At 42.2% G+C, this 19,637-nt stretch overlaps 1 protein-coding gene across 1 annotated transcript in view; it reads right to left on the bottom strand.

Moving 5' to 3' along the window:
- LOC141154846 (sodium- and chloride-dependent neutral and basic amino acid transporter B(0+)-like) overlaps positions 1-19,637 on the bottom strand; it is a 47,546-nt gene that overhangs the window by 13,388 nt on the left and 14,521 nt on the right. Inside the window, exons 5-9 of the mRNA XM_073641343.1 lie at positions 12,590-12,725; positions 9,823-9,955; positions 3,482-3,622; positions 1,325-1,553; positions 281-406 (exon numbers count right to left, since the gene is read on the bottom strand). Coding sequence (XP_073497444.1) covers positions 281-406; positions 1,325-1,553; positions 3,482-3,622; positions 9,823-9,955; positions 12,590-12,725 — 765 coding nt within the window. The remainder of the gene's footprint in view (positions 1-280; positions 407-1,324; positions 1,554-3,481; positions 3,623-9,822; positions 9,956-12,589; positions 12,726-19,637) is intronic.

Here is a 19,637-nt window from a genome sequence, read left to right as displayed (position 1 = left end):
TTCATTCTCTACGGGACTAATGAAAAAAAGTTGAGCACTGTCCTCGGCTAACTCCAACCACCTCTCAGTTCCGCGGAAGGGGAGCACTCCGAAACACCCAACTAAAGAAGTTAACTCCTATGTCGTGAATAGGTAAAAACTTTTAATGTTGGGATTGAGAATTTATTATTATATCTACTTTTGCATAGTATTACTATGAAATGTATATATTGTATTCTATGTATATAGTGTTGAAAATAAAATGTGATCATTAGTAAAAGCACATTACAACTGTACTCACCTACTGAGGCAAACTGCGAATCCAGCCCGAGGGTTAACAGCATAAAGAAGAACAGAATGGACCAGAGTGGCGCAACGGGCAACTGAGACAAAGCTTCCGGATAGGCAATAAATGCAAGTGCAAAGCCTAGAAAAAGGGACAAAGATGCAGGTTAATATTTTAGTAATAACGTCATAATCCACAATTCAATGTCAGGCCTAAACACAGAATATCAGAAGGCTACAGGCTGTCATAAAATGCCTTCCCAAATAACCAGTGAGTGAGGTATTCCTGGATATTAATTGGAATTTTAGGGAAGTGCCAAAATTATTTTAGATAGAAACGAATAATCTAATCTTTATATTTAAGGTTTTGCCTCATTAGAGACAACTTCTTTTAGATGAGACCTGCGCATATTTTTCCCGCTGATCTTGCAGATCCATTTGATCATTTCTTCTGCAGCGGCCACTACAGATCAAATGTTGTATAACATGTGGCCGCTTCAATTAATGACCATCTATGTAATTTGTGGACAAAGTAGTATACCCAGTGAGGCTCATAAAGGTTGCCTTATAAAGACCTCCGAAGAGGACATAAGGAAAAGAGTTGTCACAATGAGACAACTCCTAAATACATGAAAATATATGGGTTAATTTGGCATTACAACTCTGACATGCCAGGCTTGGCTTGTTACTCTCCATAAGGAGAAACATTACCCCTTAGATCCCAGTCTTAAGCCTCTCACCTAGCCAAATCAAATCTAATACTTTGCACTGACGAGGGGCAATATGCCGAAACACCGTGTCTGCAAATTGAGATTCTGGTTCTGGCTTTTATCCGAACTCATGTGGCAAAGCTCGTTAAAGGATTGATTTTTAGGATTGCTACTTCCTATAGATGGCACTAGAGTTCTAGTCCTCTTCCTCTCTGAACGGGCAATTTGCATATTTAATTTCCCAGAGGAGCATGCATGGTGTCTAAGTCTCCACATTCTGACATGCCAGGCTTGGCTTGTCACTCTCCATAAGGAGAAAAGTTACCCCTTAGAAGTCAATTTCAGCTCACCTGAGTCTACTACATCCTTTACTTCCTTCTGAGCTTTGAAGGCCATGTGCCCCAATATAGAGAAGATGGCAAAGCCGGCAAACACGCTGGTGAGGCAGTTGGTAACGCACACCATGATGGCATCGGTATAGCAATTATTATTGAACTTGTTGTAAGATGAGAGAGCTACCAGCCCGCCCCATGCTGTGGACAGAGAGAAGAAAATCTGTGTGGCAGCGTCTTTCCAAACCTAGAATGAAGAGAATAAAATAAGAAGCAGAAGAGAATCACCTATGGTCTGTAGCATGGCTTATAACAAAAAGACGCCACTTTAGACGGTAAAGAATGGTACAATACAGAAGGAAATCTACTGTCTGATACATTTCTATTACTCTGAATGGTGTAGCTATTATTATTACTATTTATTATTATAGCGCCATTCATTCCATGGCGTTTTACATGTGAAAAGGGGTAACCGACTGGAATAGGAGAAGAGAGGACCCTGCCCGCAAGGGCTCACAATCTACAAGAAGCTTTGCTCTTTTTACAATTTTGTTTTGCTAGAAGGGTCCCCAGAAAATAGTAAACCCCAGCGATCAGTTGTGATTCAGAAGGAAATGGCAAAAAGTGTCCAATCCCCTGCAGCACCTCCACAGGAGAAGTGAGGCATTGCATATTGCCTATTGAAATCTCTAGAAAAAAAAGATCATTACTGATTTAGCACGCAACTGAAAAAGATCCCAAGAAATTCTACTTTAATAAGTCATAAATATAAATTAATGTGATTTTTTTTTTTAAATTGGGTTTCCTAAACCCGACAGTTACTTTTCTGTTCATATACCAAAAGGCAATCTGCAGTAAACCTTGAGTTTATGGAGTAATTTGCATATATGTCAATTTCCTATAATACATTTACTTTATATTGAGCAAACTAGTTACATTGAAATTTTCATTGACATCAATGGGGTTGTTCGGTTACAGAAACCCATTTTCAAATACTCTATTCCGAGTTAAAACGACCCTTCACACTGGGACTGAAAAATGACTATACATTTCCCATGTACATTTACCATCCTGACTGGTGTCCTCAGTTGGCTTACAGCTGCCTTTTCAGCTTTTCCTGCTTCCAAGATGACTGCCACAGTGGCATGGGGAGTGCAGTGGTGTCTAGATCACATCTTTTCTGCCTTTCCTGTGTTGTGGGATATGGAAAGCAGGGAAGAGGATGTCAATCTGAGCAGAGGAGGTAGTGGGAAGCCAACTGAGTGCACCAGGCAGGGCGACTGCACATGAGAAAAAAATAGTGACTTTTCAGTCCCAGTGCGAAGGGTCACTTTAATACAGTAGGGTCTTTGATTTAGTATCCAAATCTCTTGGACAGAGTGGAGAGGTCTGCAAAGGAGGTCTCTTGAGGACCTTTCCTATCATATATTACAAAGACAACTCATTAACTTGAAGGGGCTTTGTGCTTTCTTTCTCCCATGGTGCAGCTGCAGGGAATTAAACACTTATTGTATGGCTTTTCCATAGGTTATAACTGGTTAGTAAAGGTTGCTGAAGAAGAACACTTTGTGATTTGCTTATTGTTATGGGACTGTTTAAAACAAGTAGAGATTTTCCAATGGGGAGAACAACTTTAAAGGGAATCTGTAATCAAGTTTTATGCTACCCTATCTGAGAGCAGCATGATGTGGGGGCAGAGACCCCGATTCCAGCATTGTGTCTTTAGCTGAGCTGCTTGCTGTATTTTGGATAAAATCTCTGTTTTATCTGCTGCAGATCTAGCTGTTCTCTGAATGCTGAGCTCTGTATAACTCCGCCCACACCACTGATTGGCAGCTTTCTGTGTACACTGTGCATAGGGAAAAAGCTGCCAATCAGTGGAGTGGGCGGGGTTATACAGAGTTCATGAATATAAAGGACTAGTGATAAATAATCCCAATGATAAAACAGTGATTTTATCAAAACTACAGTTAGCATCCCAGTAAGCGACACATCGCTGGAATCAGGGTTTATGTCCCTCTATTATGCTGCTCTAAGATTACGTGGCAAAAACCTGGCGATAGATTCCCTTTAAGACAATAAGGATCAAAGTAGTTAGACACGTATTATTCTATATTACTCCTGAATTGTCATCGTACTTCTAAAAAAGGACTAAGAACTATCAAAGAAACTCACTTCTGCATTCGAAAGTTTTGATATGTCTGACTGTGTTCCAATATAATAACTGATCCCCTCATAGGCCCCCTCCAGTGTAGCCCCTCTTATCAAGAGAATCAGCAGGACCACATATGGAAATATAGCAGTGAAGTACACCACCTGTGAAATGAAGCAAAAAGACAGTAAGATACAATGGGAATGAAAAGAAAACTCAACTTATCCTCTATTCACACCTAAAAATAAAAAGTTTGCTAGAAATCGGTAAGCGGTTTACCGGGAAGTCATGTGACTTAGTAGAGATCTATCTGTGTAAATGGAGAACAAAACTTATTACTAAAAATCAGAACAAAATCTGTAAAACAAAGTATTTGCAAAAATGTTTAATATATTAAGGAGATTTAAACTATAAAATATTGTGAATATGTTGCAGTATACCTTTAAAAGGATCACATCTATTCTTCACATAGTATATTAACACTATCTTTGTATCATTGTGTTACACTGAGGTTCTAATATATCCTAGATCCATGTAAGAAGATATTAGTCTGTAGTCTCAAAACTTCACTGGTAACTTTAATGAGCGAAAACCCCTTAGTACAGTGCGGCGACCTCCGTTCCGAGAAATGTAGAAATGTGACATGCAGATCCATAAAAAATCATCTCACTTTATGAAGCAGGCCAAAGAAAAATACACTAAATTATACAGAGAAATTCCTTGGTATAGTACAAAGATTTATTTATTGCTACTTTTATATTATTTTTGTATTATTTTATATTTTTTTAGATTATTTTTTTCGCAACCTATTTATTTTTCTGTATTACGATAAAGCAGAGTTTAATGATATTCTTCTATAAAAATGTTATAAAAAAAACAATAAACAGCTGAACGGTCTGTAAACACAATCATAACCTGAAGCAATCCCGGTGACTTTGTAGAGCAAAGTATTGACCTCATAACTGTGACTTGTTAATATTTAGTAGAAATGGCTTCTTTATGAGGTCATATAATTGTGTGCTCTAGACGACCGGGTGCTTTATGACGCCATCTATTTTAATGGTTTACTATGAAATGCATTTGTGGCCGCCTGTATCATTAACAGACCAATGAGTTTATTGGTTTACAGTGGGTTGTGCATTGCAGACGGTGCATGCGGCTCCTGTAACTTTTGGTAGTAGTCTTTATGCGACAATCAGCTTAATGCTCTGTATACATCTAATGACTTATAGTAACATCTTGGATTTGTCCTAGAGATCTACTTGTTGTGGATTCCACATCTGGTATGTTAATGGTATACAATATAATATAATGGAGTATAATATAGTTTTACGTTACGTGTAATTGACTATGTGCCGGAGTCAATTGACATTCAAAATGACTTTCAATAGTCAAAAAAGATAATAATAAAAGTTTATTTCCCCTAAAGCTCTCATAAATATGATACTTACCTAGTAATATTGTAATATGCTGCTAAACTGTGCTACTTAAGAGTCAATGGGGCACAGTGGCTTAGTGATTAGCACTATTGTTTACCATTGTTGAGGTCCTGGGTTTAAATCCCACCAAGGTCAACATCTGCAAGGAGTTTGTATGTTCTCCCCATGTTTGCATGGGTTTCCTCCAGGTTCTACGGTTTCCTCCCACACTCCAAAGACATACTGATAGGGAATGTATATTGTGAGCCCCAATGGGGACAGTGATGATAATGTCTGTATGGCTGTGGAATTAATGGCGCTATACAAACAAGTAAAATAAATATACTAATGCTACAGTGGATTGGTGTGTCCTGCAAGTGTTTTTACACTTTTATTTATGATGTTAGATGATTGGGATATACCATTACTTCCTCAACCGATCGGCAAAAAGAAGACGCCACATTTTTAGTGGCCATATAGCTCAGAGACGTGGCTTATTCAGTTTCGCAGACACTCCCATCCACAGTCCCAACTAGTTTAACTATAAGGACTATCAGCAATAAAACACCCATCAATTCTTGGTAGAGGGACCCAAACTGAAAAATACTGTAGTTTCTTAAAGAGTAACTAAACTTTATTATTGAATTATCCTCCAGTTATTGCAAAGTTATGAATTTTTGTAGCATATTTCCATCTATCTCAAAGACTATGCAGAAGAGTTGTTTCCATGCTGCAGTTTCCATGCTGCAGTTTATTCATCTTTAGAAAGTCCTTTCAACTGCTTCTCAGCAAACTCCATACATTGTATTCAATCAATCTGTGTACTGGATTTTCCCTGTCTGAGCCTCTGATCTTCCCACCTCTGTACGCTCGGGAATTCTTGTACACAGACTGTTTGAATATAGTGTACAGATTCTTGCTGAGCAGCAGTTAAAAGCAGCTTCAAAAGGAGCATAAACTGGTCATTGAAACATAGTATTTGGGAGAGAAGAAAGCAAAATTAGGTAATGAAATATATGACAAACACTCACAGCCTTACAATGCCTGGAGGTTACTTAAATAAAAAAAAATGTAGTTATTCTTTAAATGTAACTAAACTAATTTAGCCAAGTTGGCCATGGTTGGCTTAGGAGTCTCATAAATCCTGGAAATCCCTTTTCTTACAGCTCCTATGGTGGTTTAGTGTCTGGCACATTTGTAACAGTATCTTCTTGCGGTTACTGTTGTGTGATTGGAGTTTTATGTTACAGATATTTATTGATCTCATGACGTTTGATGGTTGGGAAATTACATCTTGACTGGATATAATCATTGGTGATTAGGGCAAGTGCACGTTACTCAAGTTTGCCATTGCAGGTGCTTGAGTGACATGTTCAAGTCCCCGCGGCCGCATGTTTCGCAGCTGTTAAACAGCCACAAAACATGCAGGGATTGCCCGTGTTTGTCAGGCAATCCCCACCTGTTTTGCGGCTCTCTAACAACCACAGAACATGCGGCCGCGGGGACTTGAACATGTTACTCGAGCACCCGCGATACTCGGTGCGTGCCTGAGCACCCTCAGGAAACTTGAGTAACGAGCACTTGCGCTCATCACTAATAATCATCTATACTACAATATATTGAGAACATTTTTGCAAGTTATCCCTCCCTCTTACCCAGCTAGAAACGTATCAGAGGTTGATTCTTTGACAATATCCTCTGCTGGATATTTTTTTCCATTAACCTGTGACTGACATGTTCTCATAAACGTCTGGCTATCTGCTGGAAGGGCTCCGGCATGACATTCCCCCTCCTTAGGATCATTCTGTAAGAGAGAACTGTCAAAGGAAGACTCACTGAACTTCTGAGAAATATTCATGGACCCCATCCTGCACAAATATTACAGGTTATTGTCTGTGGATACATGGATGCATCATACTGAAGGTGCTGCCTACTAAAGCAGCCAATTAAAATAATGCCTAAAGCCTTTATACTATGACACATTGAGGCGAGGCACCATTTTACAATCTAGGTAATGCTGCATGTGCATTGTGTTAATAAGTATCCTTGGGGTCATGTCACACAATTTATCCGCCCAGTATAAGAAGTTGGAATAATGTCTGTGCATTGACATGGCAGGTAGGCTACGCATGGAAGGAACTGCTCTATTACCACAATGACACAGGTCAGATATCTGCACAGTGCAACCCCACACACAGCATTAAAAATTAAAGAAAATTCCAGTATAATTTATAAAATTGGGTTATAATAGGTTAGGTCGCCTTGTTCATATTTAAGTTGGTTCAGGTACTTTGTAGATATTTTTGCCACTGTTTAACTATTTGCAGTGCCTGTATTACGTTGGAGTATACAACAGCTGCGGGCTTATGCTGTAGGGGCTGCATTGAGCAGACAGAGAGTTGTTAAAGCTGCGCGGTATGACTTGTTTGGTTTGTTAGTTTTAGTTCTATCCTGTAATCCTCCATGTTATGATAATGAATGTAATAATCGCTGTATGTACCCAGTAAAACAGTTCATTCTCAAACAATGTCATCTGCTGAAAGCTGAAATCTGCAACAGGTTATTGGCCCAAACACAACTCAGAAAGATGAAAGCTTAAAGGGGTATTCCCAGCTCCAAAATCCTATCCCAATATGTAGTAGGTGTAATAATAATGATAATATTAGCAAATGCCTCCAATTAGAAATGTAGTATAGTATTTTTGATTCGCTATGTCTGTTTCCTCATGTGCAGGCATTGCAGGACCTTAGGTATCCATGGTTACGAGTCACGACCAGTAATATAATGACAGCTAGCTAGTTGCTAGTGGTTGTAACCATGGATACCTAAGGTCCTACAATGCCTCCACATGAGGAAAGAGGCATAATGAATCTGAAAAACTATACTACATTTCTAATTTGAGGTATTTGCTAATATCATTATTATTATACCTACTACATATTGGGATAAGATCTTGGAGATGGGAATACACCTTTAAGTCTGCATCATATGACTGCTATCTGCAGAATGGCAAGCTCTAGAATGATGTTCCTCAACTCCAGTCCTCAAGAGCCACTAACAGATCATGTTTTCTGGATTTCCTTAGTATTTCTAGGTGATAATTCCATCACTTGTGGAATACTAAGGGAATCTTGAGAACATGATCTGATCGTGACTGTTGAGGACTGGAGTTGGGAAACACTGCTCTAGGAAATAAACATGAGACTTTTGTAAAGTAATTCTGTTTTTTTGGACAGTTCCGTAGATATGGCTGCTGAAGAGACTATACAAAGCTATGACTTTCCTCCACAAGTCAAGTATGACTGTAGAGACTTTCTCTCTATATATCACAGAATGGTAAGACAAGTCCCAGAGGATTGAGCAATTATCACATATGTCTCATACTAATGTTTAGATCAAGAAGTGAAGGCAAAAAAACCTCAGCACCAAAATGATGATAGAGAATGAAGGTCTTGCTGCAATAAGTAAATATTTTATTTTGATCCGGCAAGAAAAGGTCCAACGTTTTGACCAATAATGGTCTTTATCAAGGACATAATAAGCATAAATCAGATTAGAGCAAACACGCAAGCCGAATTATCAAAGGATATCATGTAGTCAATAGCATTGAGCTACAGGGAGTGGAGACTTGTACTGCAGAGGAGCCGGGTATCAGGTAGATGCGGCTGAGTGCACGCCGTAGACAATCACTGATCTCTCAATTCCATGCAAAACCAAAATACAATCAGATCGGAGTTGGACTTGAGCAACCGCACTGATGAAAGGCGATGCTTTACTTTAGTAGTGGTCAACCACTTGAAACTGGTCATACACAAAACACTGTGGCCCCGATTCATTAAGACTGGTGTTTTTTGACAGTCTTAATGAAGGGAGCACTGTAATAAAAAGTGCCAAATTTATTAAAAAGCAAATGGCTTTTCGTGAATTCGGTGCATCTTTCAACTACTGTGCACCAGCGTCCGACATGGACTCCAATCAAGTCCAGGTTTTGAAAAAGTTGTGAGAGGAGGCTGAGACTCGCAGAGAAATGCCAAAAGTCACAACAATTTTGGGCAACTTTGAATTGTGCGAAAATGTTGTCACATTTCAAGCAGATTTATGCCAGAATTCTAGCAAAACCTGATTGAAAAATCAAGGCCTTTGGTCGGGCAAAATACGGCTGATCAGTCATCTGTCCGATCATTTGTGCAATGAGCCTTTGTATATGCATGGCACAATGGTTAAGGCTAAACTGGCAGTTTAAGGAAACAGTTTAAGAAAATGAAAAACCCAGTGGAGCAAAAAGGCAAATGATTGACCGAATTCTTCTGATCATGCCATACACTTGTATTTCCCGACATGGCTGGTAAAGTCCAACCTGACAAAGCACATTTTTGTTAGCTATTTCCACCAGATTTTATTTTATGCACATGGGCAGCTTTAAGAAAAGCCTTTGCTAAGAAAAGGATCCTTGATTCCCTGCAATACTCATCACAGTCCATTCTTATGGTTGGACAAGTATGATTCATGAAGCCAAGTCCACACGTTCTGTATTTGGTCAGTATTTTACAGTATTTGTAAGCCAAAACCAGGAGTGGGTGATAAATACAGAAGTGGTGACGTGTTTCTATTATACATTTCCTTCTGATTGTTCCTCTCCTGACTTTGGCTTACAAATACTGATGTAAAATACTGACCAAATACTGAACATGTGAACATGATCTAACTAGAATTCCCCTTAAGATAGCATGTAGGTACAATTTAAGTCTCCATTAGTAAATGACCAGTGGAATTACATTGATTGAATGCACGTATTCAGCTGTTTACTGATCCTTTCTTTTCCAGTATGAACGAAGAATACTATTATAACTACCACTGTTGGTGGTAGAGGGTAAACAACTCTTCTACACATTGTCCTGTTTTCATTACGAATATTGAATAATGAGTCACATTGTATGGATTATTACCTTTCCGGATGACTTTATGCCTTTAAACAAAGCTGCGCCAATAATTATCCAAGATAAGAGGAGGCAGAGAGCCAAGTACCAAACAACGTTTCCTGTTTCGTCGAGTCCACTTGATTGACGCAACGCAACTTTTCTGTAAAGGTTATACGAAACGATATCAGCCAAACACAGCAAATCATTGATTAACACAATGATATAAATCATTCACTTCACGTGATGTAGGAAATTGGTTGTGAGGAACCAGACCAGAGCTTGCTGTGATATTGATGTGCTGTAATTAGTTAATAAGAGAAGATAACCCCATTGCTAAGGGAACATGATATTCAGCAGGGAAGCCATTGAGCATACTATTATGTTACATTATCTTAAAGGGGTTGTCTAAGATTAGAATTAGATGCTCGTGAGAGGAGTTGAGCTTTAAAGAGGATGCTTCACGAATTTTGACTTTATAAACTGTATATTTCTGTACATAGTGATTACTCTCCTGGACACTCCACCCCTCAGTCCGTGGCAGTTTTAATTACAGCAGGATCCTACTTACCCATATAAATGTAGGCTTCAGCCCAGGAGAGGATTCACATTAGGTTAGGTTTCCAGAAAAGAAGATCGCCTAGTCGTGGCTGCTGGGCACACACAAATTGGCCAATTTATGCACTAAGTATCTTCATTGTTTCCTATTTTCTAGAGCAGTAATGCAATTCCAATTTTTATATATTTCATGTTTGCATATGATAGTGCTATAGAGTGCTACTTTATTTCTTAGTTATACTGTATATAGAGATGGCTACTCTTAGTTGGCACCTGTTCACACCTATTCTCTGTTTGGAAGAAACTGTCAGTCTTTGATATTTTTCTTCTTTTTTTGTCTCCACTCCATTGTGGAGATACAAGGTGCCGAAGTAACTGGTACCCAATATGTTAATTTTTGTATCATTCAACAGGGCGTTTCATTTCGTTCAGCTCTGTGGAGGTGTGCTTTCAACCCATTATGACGCTGTCCAATCAGAAAAAGGTAGTGACATAGGGATGAAAAAGTAGACGCCCACAGTTCTGACTGAAATGAAACGCTCATAAAGGAGGTAAGAACTGTGCCGGCGTGTTACTTACCTGTCCTCAGTCCTCAGCTGCTCCCATGACGTTCTTCACTCTTCTGGCTGCTTCGACACTTTGATGATGCTCCCCGTCTCCCTCCCCGCACTTCCAGAACTGTGCCAACGTGATCGAGCAAGAGTTTCCGTCGCACATGACCGCACTGACGACGCCTCCCTCCCGACACTTCCCATAAGTAAAGCCCAGATACAGGAGCGGACAGTGGCATCAGCGTGTCAGAGCAGCAGGATGAGTGAGGAACATTGCGGGAGCAACTGAGGACCGATGACGGGTAAGTACCACCCTGGCACAGTTCTGACCTTTTCTATGGGTATTTAATTTTGGTCAGAACTGTGGGTGTCTACTTCCTCCCCAAGTCTCTGCCTTTTATGACTGGACAGTCGGATAAAAGTACACCCCCGCAGAGCTGAACAAAATGAAACGCCCAGCTGTATTATAAGAAAATTAGCATATTGGGCACCTGTAATTTTGGTGCCCTGTATCTCTACAATGGAGTGGAGAAACAAAAGAGAAAAAACATTTTTGTCTACATTCCTGCTACAATGTGCAGGAATGTACAATTTTTTAAAGTCAAAATTTGTGAAAGGTCATCAGATACAGCCATTTCAGAAGAGTGTCCCTATTTCTGAAAAAAATCATTTCCTTCTACTCTTATCCCTTTCAAGTGGTTGCTCACTACTGGGCAATAAAAGCAATGGATACTCACCTCCCGCAAAGGCGCCATTCCAGCAATGCTATTCCCATAGGGAATTGTATCATGTGCCTGCTGCAATTGCCGTTAGGCTGCAGCCTTTACTATTTCCTCAGAGCGGACAACCATCCTGATGGAATGTTGAAGAGCTGCAGCCAAACAGTAGTCACTAATTGGCTGCAACTTGCACATGACATAACAATGTGACGTCACCTCCTGGGAACAGCGGTTCCTACATCGTTGGAATGGCGCCACTGCAGAAGATTAGGATCTATTGTTTTTATTTTAATTGGGGCCCTGAATTGACAAAGCAGGGGTTGTCCAATAGTGGACATTCCCTTTAAGCTTACGTATAATATTAATAGTACGGAACTAAAAAATGCATATGCAACGTGACGGAATAATCAGAAGAAGTGCCAAGGATACTGACAGGTATGAGGCGGTTCACAGGGCTCTGGTCCAGCGGCCATGGATTACCAACCTGGCTGCTGAACCTGGGTTCTGTGAATCTTTTTTCTCAGCTGTACAGTAATATGCACTTTTCTTAATTCATAATTAGGGATGAGTGGACCCGTGGAAGTTCGGGTTCGACTGAACTTTAGTCCAAAATTCGGTTCGGGTACCAGAACTGTACCCAAACTTCAACCTGAACCCCATAGAAGTCAATGGGGCACCAAACGTTGAAGCTGGAAAATCTCTCCCTCTCTCCTCCCTGAACTGTAAAACAGACCTCCAGGAGAAGTCCGTGTTCATAGGTCAGCCCCGGACACTAGGTGTCTGGTATGAACTCCGAACTTTGCAGTTCGGATTTGCTCAACTCTATTCATAATATATTATCCAATAAAATGTGGTCTCTGCATTTATCTTGTGGAACAACTGATCAATCCAGTCATTACTCTAGGATGGTTGTTCCAAACTTGTATATCTGCGAGCGGAAATTAGTAAGAAGTATAACTCTATACTTACTCCCAATACTGTTTGCTGGGAAGTTCGGTGTCCATATACATAGTGGAGTTCTCTACACATGTATAATTATTATCCTTTACCCACGTAAGGTTCATCATTTCGAAGATATTAGGCTGTAGAGTTACGTTACAAAACCCTATGAACAGAAAACATGGCATTAGTATTATTAATAAGGTTAATTATTACAAATATACAGCTGCATTCTTCTAAAGACGCTGCTACACTGCAAGGCCAGACACAACCTATAGTCAGATGGTGACTATTTGTGAAAAGGCTATTGAGATATATTGGAAGTAGTGTTGAGCGATACCTTCCGATATCAGGAAATATCGTATCGGATTGGATCGGGCCGATACCCAAAAAGTATCGGATATCGCCGATTCCGATACCGGAAACCAATGCAAGTCAATGGGACACAAATATCGGAATGAAAATAAACCCTTTCTTTCCTTGTAGGTTAATTCTACATGAAGTAAAACAACTAAGAATAATGTAGAATGACATGAAAAGCCGGCAATTCATCAGCGGCATTCACCGGTACCCGACAATTTACAACAGAAAGAATAGAGCTTCACACATAGATTAGATAGATAGAAACATGTCAGTCACATATATATGAAGTACAGTGACAGTGTTGCTTACTGTACTTGTCATTTAGTGTAAAGGATTTATTAAAAAAAATATTAGTGTTTTCGTGCACCGTCTCTTTAAGAAAGCCGGCCGGCAATTCAGCATCTGTACCCGACAATTTATAACAGACAGAATAGAGCTTCACACATAGATTAGATAGATAGAAACATGTCAGTCACATATATAAGAAGTACAGTGACAGTGTTGCTTACAGAACTTGTCATTTAGTGTAAAGGATTTATTTAAAAAAATAATAGTGTTTTCATGCACCGTCTCTTTAAGAAAGCCGGCCGGCAATTCAGCATCTGTACCCGACAATTTAGAATAGAAGGAATAGAGAATCACACATAGATTAGATAGATAGAAACATGTCAGTCACATATATATGAAGTACAGTGACAGTGTTGATTACTGTACTTGTCATTTAGTGTTAAAATAAAGGATTTATTTAAAAAAAAATTGGCGTGGGGTTCCCCTTAATTTTAGGCTCTAGCGGAGGTTAAGCAGACAGCTGGGGCAAATGTTTGAAGCCTGGGAAGGGGGTAATACCCACGGAGCTTCCCAGGCTACTAATATCAGCCCCCAGCTGAATACCTAGCCTTTACTAGCTATTAAAATGGGGGACCCCCCCAAAAAAATGACGTGGGGTCCCCCCTAATTTAATAGCTAGCACAGGCTAGGCAGACAGCTGGGGGCTGATATTAATAGCCCAGGAAGGGTGCCATGAATATTGGCCCCCTCCCAGGCTAGAAACACCAGCCGTCAGCCGCCCCAGAAATGGCGCATCCATAGGATGCGCCAATTCTGGCACTTAGCCTCGCTCTTCCACGCTGCCCTGGTGCGGTGGCAGGGGGTAATAGGGTTGGGGTTGATGTCAGCTTATAATGCCAGCTGACATCAAGCCCAGGTTAGTAATGGAGAGGCGTCTATAAGACACCCCCATTACTAACCCCATAGTCAAAGTTAAAAGAAAACACAAACACCCAGAATAAAGTCCTTTAATTGAAATAAAGACACAATTCTTTATTGTTCTAAATTAAACCATACTTACCATCACGCCCATTCCAGCTGAAGCCAACGATCTCCTGCAATAAAAGAAAAATAATAAAGCAACCTCATCCTTACCTTTCGATGGTTCCCAGGACAGCTCCAGCTCTGCTACATCGAGATGACAGGCTGGACCGCAGCAGAAAGCTGCCATCCAGCCTGTCATCCCGCAGACACTGAGAAGCGCAGGCATGCTTGCGCTCCTCAGTGTCTCTCTGTGACGTCATCCAGATGAGCCGAGTTCATGTCCAATGAACTCAGCTCACCTCATGCACGTCACTGACAGCGTGGGAAAATTCTCCTGCACTCAGCGCTTCAGCGTGAGAATTCTCCCACGCTGTCAGTGACATACATGAGGTGAGGTCATGTCCAATGAACTCAGCTCACCTCATGCACGTCACTGACAGCGTGGGAAAATTCTCACGCTGAAGTGCTGAGTGCAGGAGAATTTTCCCACGCTGTCAGTGACGTACATGAAGTGAGCGGAGTTCATTGGACATGACCTCGGCTCATCTGGATGCCGTCACAGCCAGACACTGAGGAGTGGAAGTATGCCTGCGCTTCTCAGTGTCTGCGGGATGACAGGATGGATGGCAGCGTTCTGCTGCGGTCCAGCCTGTCATCTCGATGTAGCAGAGCTGAAGCTGTCGTGGGAGCCATGGAAAGGTAAGGATGAGGTTGCTTTATTATTTTACTTTTATTGCAGGAGATCGTTGGCTTCAGCTGGAATGGGCGTGGTGGTAAGTATGGTTTAATTTAGAACAATAAAGAATTGTGTGTTTATTTCAATTAAAGGACTTTTTTCTGGGTGTTGTGTTTTTTTAAATACTTTACTAGAAATTCATGGTGGTCATGTCTAATATTGGCGTGACCCCATGAATTTTGGGCTTAGGGCCAGCTGATAATGCCAAGCTGGCCTTAACCCCTTTATTACCCAGTGAGCCACCGCACCAGGGCCCTGGATGAGTTGGGTACAGCGCCAGAAGATGGCGCTTCTATGAACGCGCCATTTTCTGGGGCGGCTGCGGACTGCAATTTGCAGCGGGGGTGGCCCAGAAAGCTTGGGTCTCCCTGCGCTGCGGATTCCAGCCCCCAGCTGCCTAGTTGTATCTGGCTGGGCACAAAAATAGGGCGAAGCCCCACGCATTTTTTTTTAAAATTATTTCATGAAATTCATGGAATAATTAAGAAAAAAAGGGCTTCCCTATATTGTTGTGTCCAACCAGGTACAAATAGGCAGCTGGTGGTTGGGGGCAGCCCATTCCTGCCTGCTGTACCTGGCTGGACACAAATATAGTGCGAAGCCCCACGTCAATTTTTTTTTAATTATTTCATGAAATAATTTTTTTAAAAAAGGGCTTCCCTATATTGTTGTGTCCGGCCAGGTACAAATAGGCAGCTGGTGGTTGGGGGCAGCCTGTTCCTGCCTGCTGTACCTGGCTGGACACAAATATAGGGCGAAGCCCCACGTCAATTTTTTTTAAAATAAGTCCTTTATTTTAACACTAAATGACATTTGAGGAGTTAATAAAGATGCAGTCCCTAAATTATTATTTATTTTTTAATTAATTTTTCCCAAAACTTTTGACGTGGGCTTCGCCATATTTTTGTATGCCAGCCAGGTACAGCATCCAGCTTCTATGAACGCGCCATTTTCCGGGGTGGCTGCGCACTGCAATTTTCAGCGGGGGGAGGGGGGGGGCAGAAAGCTTGGGCCTCCCTGCGCTGCAGATTCCATCCCCCAGCTGCCTAGTTGTACCTGGCTGGACACAAAAATAGGGAGAAGCTTCACGTATTTTTTTTTTTTAATTATTTCATGAAATTCATGAAATAATTAAGAAAAAAAGGGCTTCCCTATATTGTTGTGTCCAACCAGGTACAAATAGGCAGCTGGTGGTTGGGGGCAGCCCGTTCCTGCCTGCTGTACCTGGCTGGACACAAATATAGTGCGAAGCCCCACGTCAATTTTTTTTAAATCATTTCAGGAAATTCATGAAATAATTTAAAAAAATTGATGTGGGGCTTCGCCCTATATTTGTGTCCAGTCAGGTACAGCAGGCAGGAACGGGCTGCCCCCAACCACCAGCAGCCTATTTGTACCTAGCCGGACACAACAATATAGGGAAGCCCTTTTTTTCTGAATTATTCCATGAATTTCATGAATTTAAAAAAAAAAAAACGTGGAGCTTCGCCCTATTTTTGTGTCCAGCCAGGTACAACTAGGCAGCTGGGGGCTGGAATCTGCAGCGCAGGGAGGCCCAAGCTTTCTGGGCCCCACCCGCTGCAAATTGCAGTCCGCAGCCGCCCCGGAAAATGGCGCGTTCATAGAAGCGCCATCTTCTGGCGCTGTACCCAACTCATCCAGGGCCCTGATGCGGTGGCTCACTGGGTAATAAAGGGGTTAAGGCCAGCTTGGCATTATCAGCTGGCCCTAAGCCCGAAATTCATGGGGTCACGCCAATATTAGACATGACCACCATGAATTTCTAGTAAAGTATTTAAAAAAAACACAAACACCCAGAAAAAAGTCCTTTAATTGAAATAAACACACAATTCTTTATTGTTCTAAATTAAACCATACTTACCATCACGCCCATTCCAGCTGAAGCCAACGATCTCCTGCAATAAAAGAAAAATAATAAAGCAACCTCATCCTTACCTTTCCATGGCTCCCACGACGGCTCCAGCTCTGCTACATCGAGATGACAGGCTGGACCGCAGCAGAACGCTGCCATCCAGCCTGTCATCCCGCAGACACTGAGAAGCGCAGGCATACTTCCACTCCTCAGTGTCTGGCTGTGACGGCATCCAGATGAGCCGACAATGAACTCGGCTCACCTCATGTACGTCACTGACAGCGTGGGAGAATTCTCCTGCACTCAGCGCTTCAGCGTGAGAATTTTCCCACGCTGTCAGTGACGTGCATGAGGTGAGGTCATGTCCCATGAACTCGGCGCACCTCATGCACGTCACTGACAGCGTGGGAGAATTCTCACGCTGAAGCGCTGAGTGCAGGAGAATTTTCCCACGCTGTCAGTGACGTGCATGAGGTGAGCTGAGTTCATTGGACATGACCTCGGCTCATCTGGATGACGTCACAGAAAGACACTGAGGAGCGCAAGCATGCCTGCGCTTCTCAGTGTCCGCGGGATGACAGGCTGGATGGCAGCGTTCTGCTGCGGTCCAGCCTGTCATCTCGATGTAGCAGAGCTGAAGCTGTCCTGGGAACCATGGAAAGGTAAGGATGAGGTTGCTTTATTATTTTACTTTTATTGCAGGAGATCGTTGGCTTCAGCTGGAATGGGTGTGGCGGTAAGTATGGTTTAATTTAGAACAATAAAGAATTGTGTCTTTATTTCAATTAAAGGACTTTTTTCTGGGTGTTTGTGTTTTTTTTAAATACTTTACTAGAAATTCATGGCGGTCATGTCTAATATTGGCGTGACCCCATGAATTTCGGGCTTAGGGCCAGCTGATAATGCCAAGCTGGCCTTAACCCCTTTATTACCCAGTGAGCCACCGCACCAGGGCCCTGGATGAGTTGGGTACAGCGCCAGAAGATGGCGCTTCTATGAACGCGCCATTTTCCGGGGCGGCTGCGGACTGCAATTTGCAGCGGGTGGGACCCAGAAAGCTTGGGTCTCCCTGCGCTGCAGATTCCAGCCCCCAGCTGCCTAGTTGTACCTGGCTGGACACAAAAATAGGGCGAAGCGCCACACATTTTTTTTTTTAATTATTTCATGAAATTCCTGAAATAATTAAAAAAAAATTGACGTGGGGCTTCACACTATATTTGTGTCCAGCCAGGTACAGCAGGCAGGAACGGGCTGCCCCCAACCACCAGCTGCCTATTTGTACCTAGCCGGACACAACAATATAGGGAAGCCCTTTTTTTCTTAATTATTCCATGAATTTCATGAAATAATTAAAAAAAAAAAAACGTGGAGCTTCTCCCTATTTTTGTGTCCAGCCAGGTACAACTAGGCAGCTGGGGGATGGAATCTGCAGCGCAGGGAGGCCCAAGCTTTTTGCCCTCCCCCCCCCCGCTGAAAATTGCAGTCCGCGGCCGCCCCGGAAAATGGCGCGTTCATAGAAGCTGGATGCTGTACCTGGCTGGCATACAAAAATATGGCGAAGCCCACGTCAAAAGTTTTGGGAAAAATTTATTAAAAAATAAATAATAATTTAGGGACTGCATCTTTATTAAGTCCTCAAATGTCATTTAGTGTTAAAATAAAGGATTTATTTAAAAAAAAAATGGCGTGGGATCCCCCATAATTTTAGTCTCTAGCGGAGGTTAAGCAGACGGCTGGGGCAGATGTTTGAAGCCTGGGAAGGGGGTAAAACCCACGGAGCTTCCCAGGCTACTAATATCAGCCCCCAGCTGAATACCTAGCCTTTACTAGCTATTAAAATGGGGGACCCCCCAAAAAAAAATGACGTGGGGTCCCCTCTATTTTAATAGCTAGCAAAGGCTAGGCAGACAGCTGGGGGCTGATATTAATAGCTCAGGAAGGGTGCCATGAATATTGGCCCCCTCCCAGGCTAGAAACACCAGCCGTCAGCCGCCCCAGAAATGGCGCATCCATAGGATGCGCCAATTCTGGCACTTAGCCTCGCTCTTCCACGCTGCCCTGGTGCGGTGGCAGGGGGTAATAGTGGTGGGGTTCATGTCAGCGCCAGCTGCCATGAAGCCCAGGTTAGTAATGATGGCCGTCTATATGACACCCCCATTACTAACCTACAAAGTGTTAAAAAGAAAAAACACACTACACCCAGAAAAAAATAATTTATTTGAAATAAAACACCATTTTATTTAATTCTTAGTTTACTAAAAAAAAAATAGTTACCTGTCCACGTTCCTGTGCTGATCTCCCATGCACAGCTGTCACATCTGGAGATGGTGACAGCTGTGCATGGCTGCTGTAAGCTCACGCTGCCGGGAACACGTCCGCTCCCGGCAGCGGGAGCCACTGACTGAGGTCACCGGAGTGCATTCAGGCAGCGCAGCTCCGGAGACCTCCTTTACGGCAGTGCTGTACCGTGGGAATTTCTCACGATACAGCAGTGCCGTAAAGGAGCTAACCGGAGCAGCGCTGCCTGAACTCCGGTGAACCCTTACGGCCCCGTCATTCTAGCGGCGGCAGCGGTTCAGAGCGGTCACATTCTATGTGGCTGCTCTGAACTGGAGATCTTCGTGGGACACTCGTGGACTACTACGGAGGGGTAAGGATAAGGTTGTGGTTTATTATTTTATATTTTATTACAGGAGATCGATGGCTTCGGGGAATTAGGTGTCTAGGTGAGTATAGGTGTAGTTTTTTATTTTTTACTTTATTTTAGGTGGCGATCGGCGGGGACAGGTAATGTA

The sequence above is a fragment of the Phyllobates terribilis genome, unplaced genomic scaffold, assembly GCF_046119375.1.
Source record: "Phyllobates terribilis strain yellow unplaced genomic scaffold, ASM4611937v1 Scaffold_7__3_contigs__length_470593459, whole genome shotgun sequence".
Classification (NCBI taxonomy): domain Eukaryota; kingdom Metazoa; phylum Chordata; class Amphibia; order Anura; family Dendrobatidae; genus Phyllobates; species Phyllobates terribilis.
Note: the sequence above shows the minus strand (reverse complement) of the source record. Positions and strands in the feature narration are given on the sequence as shown.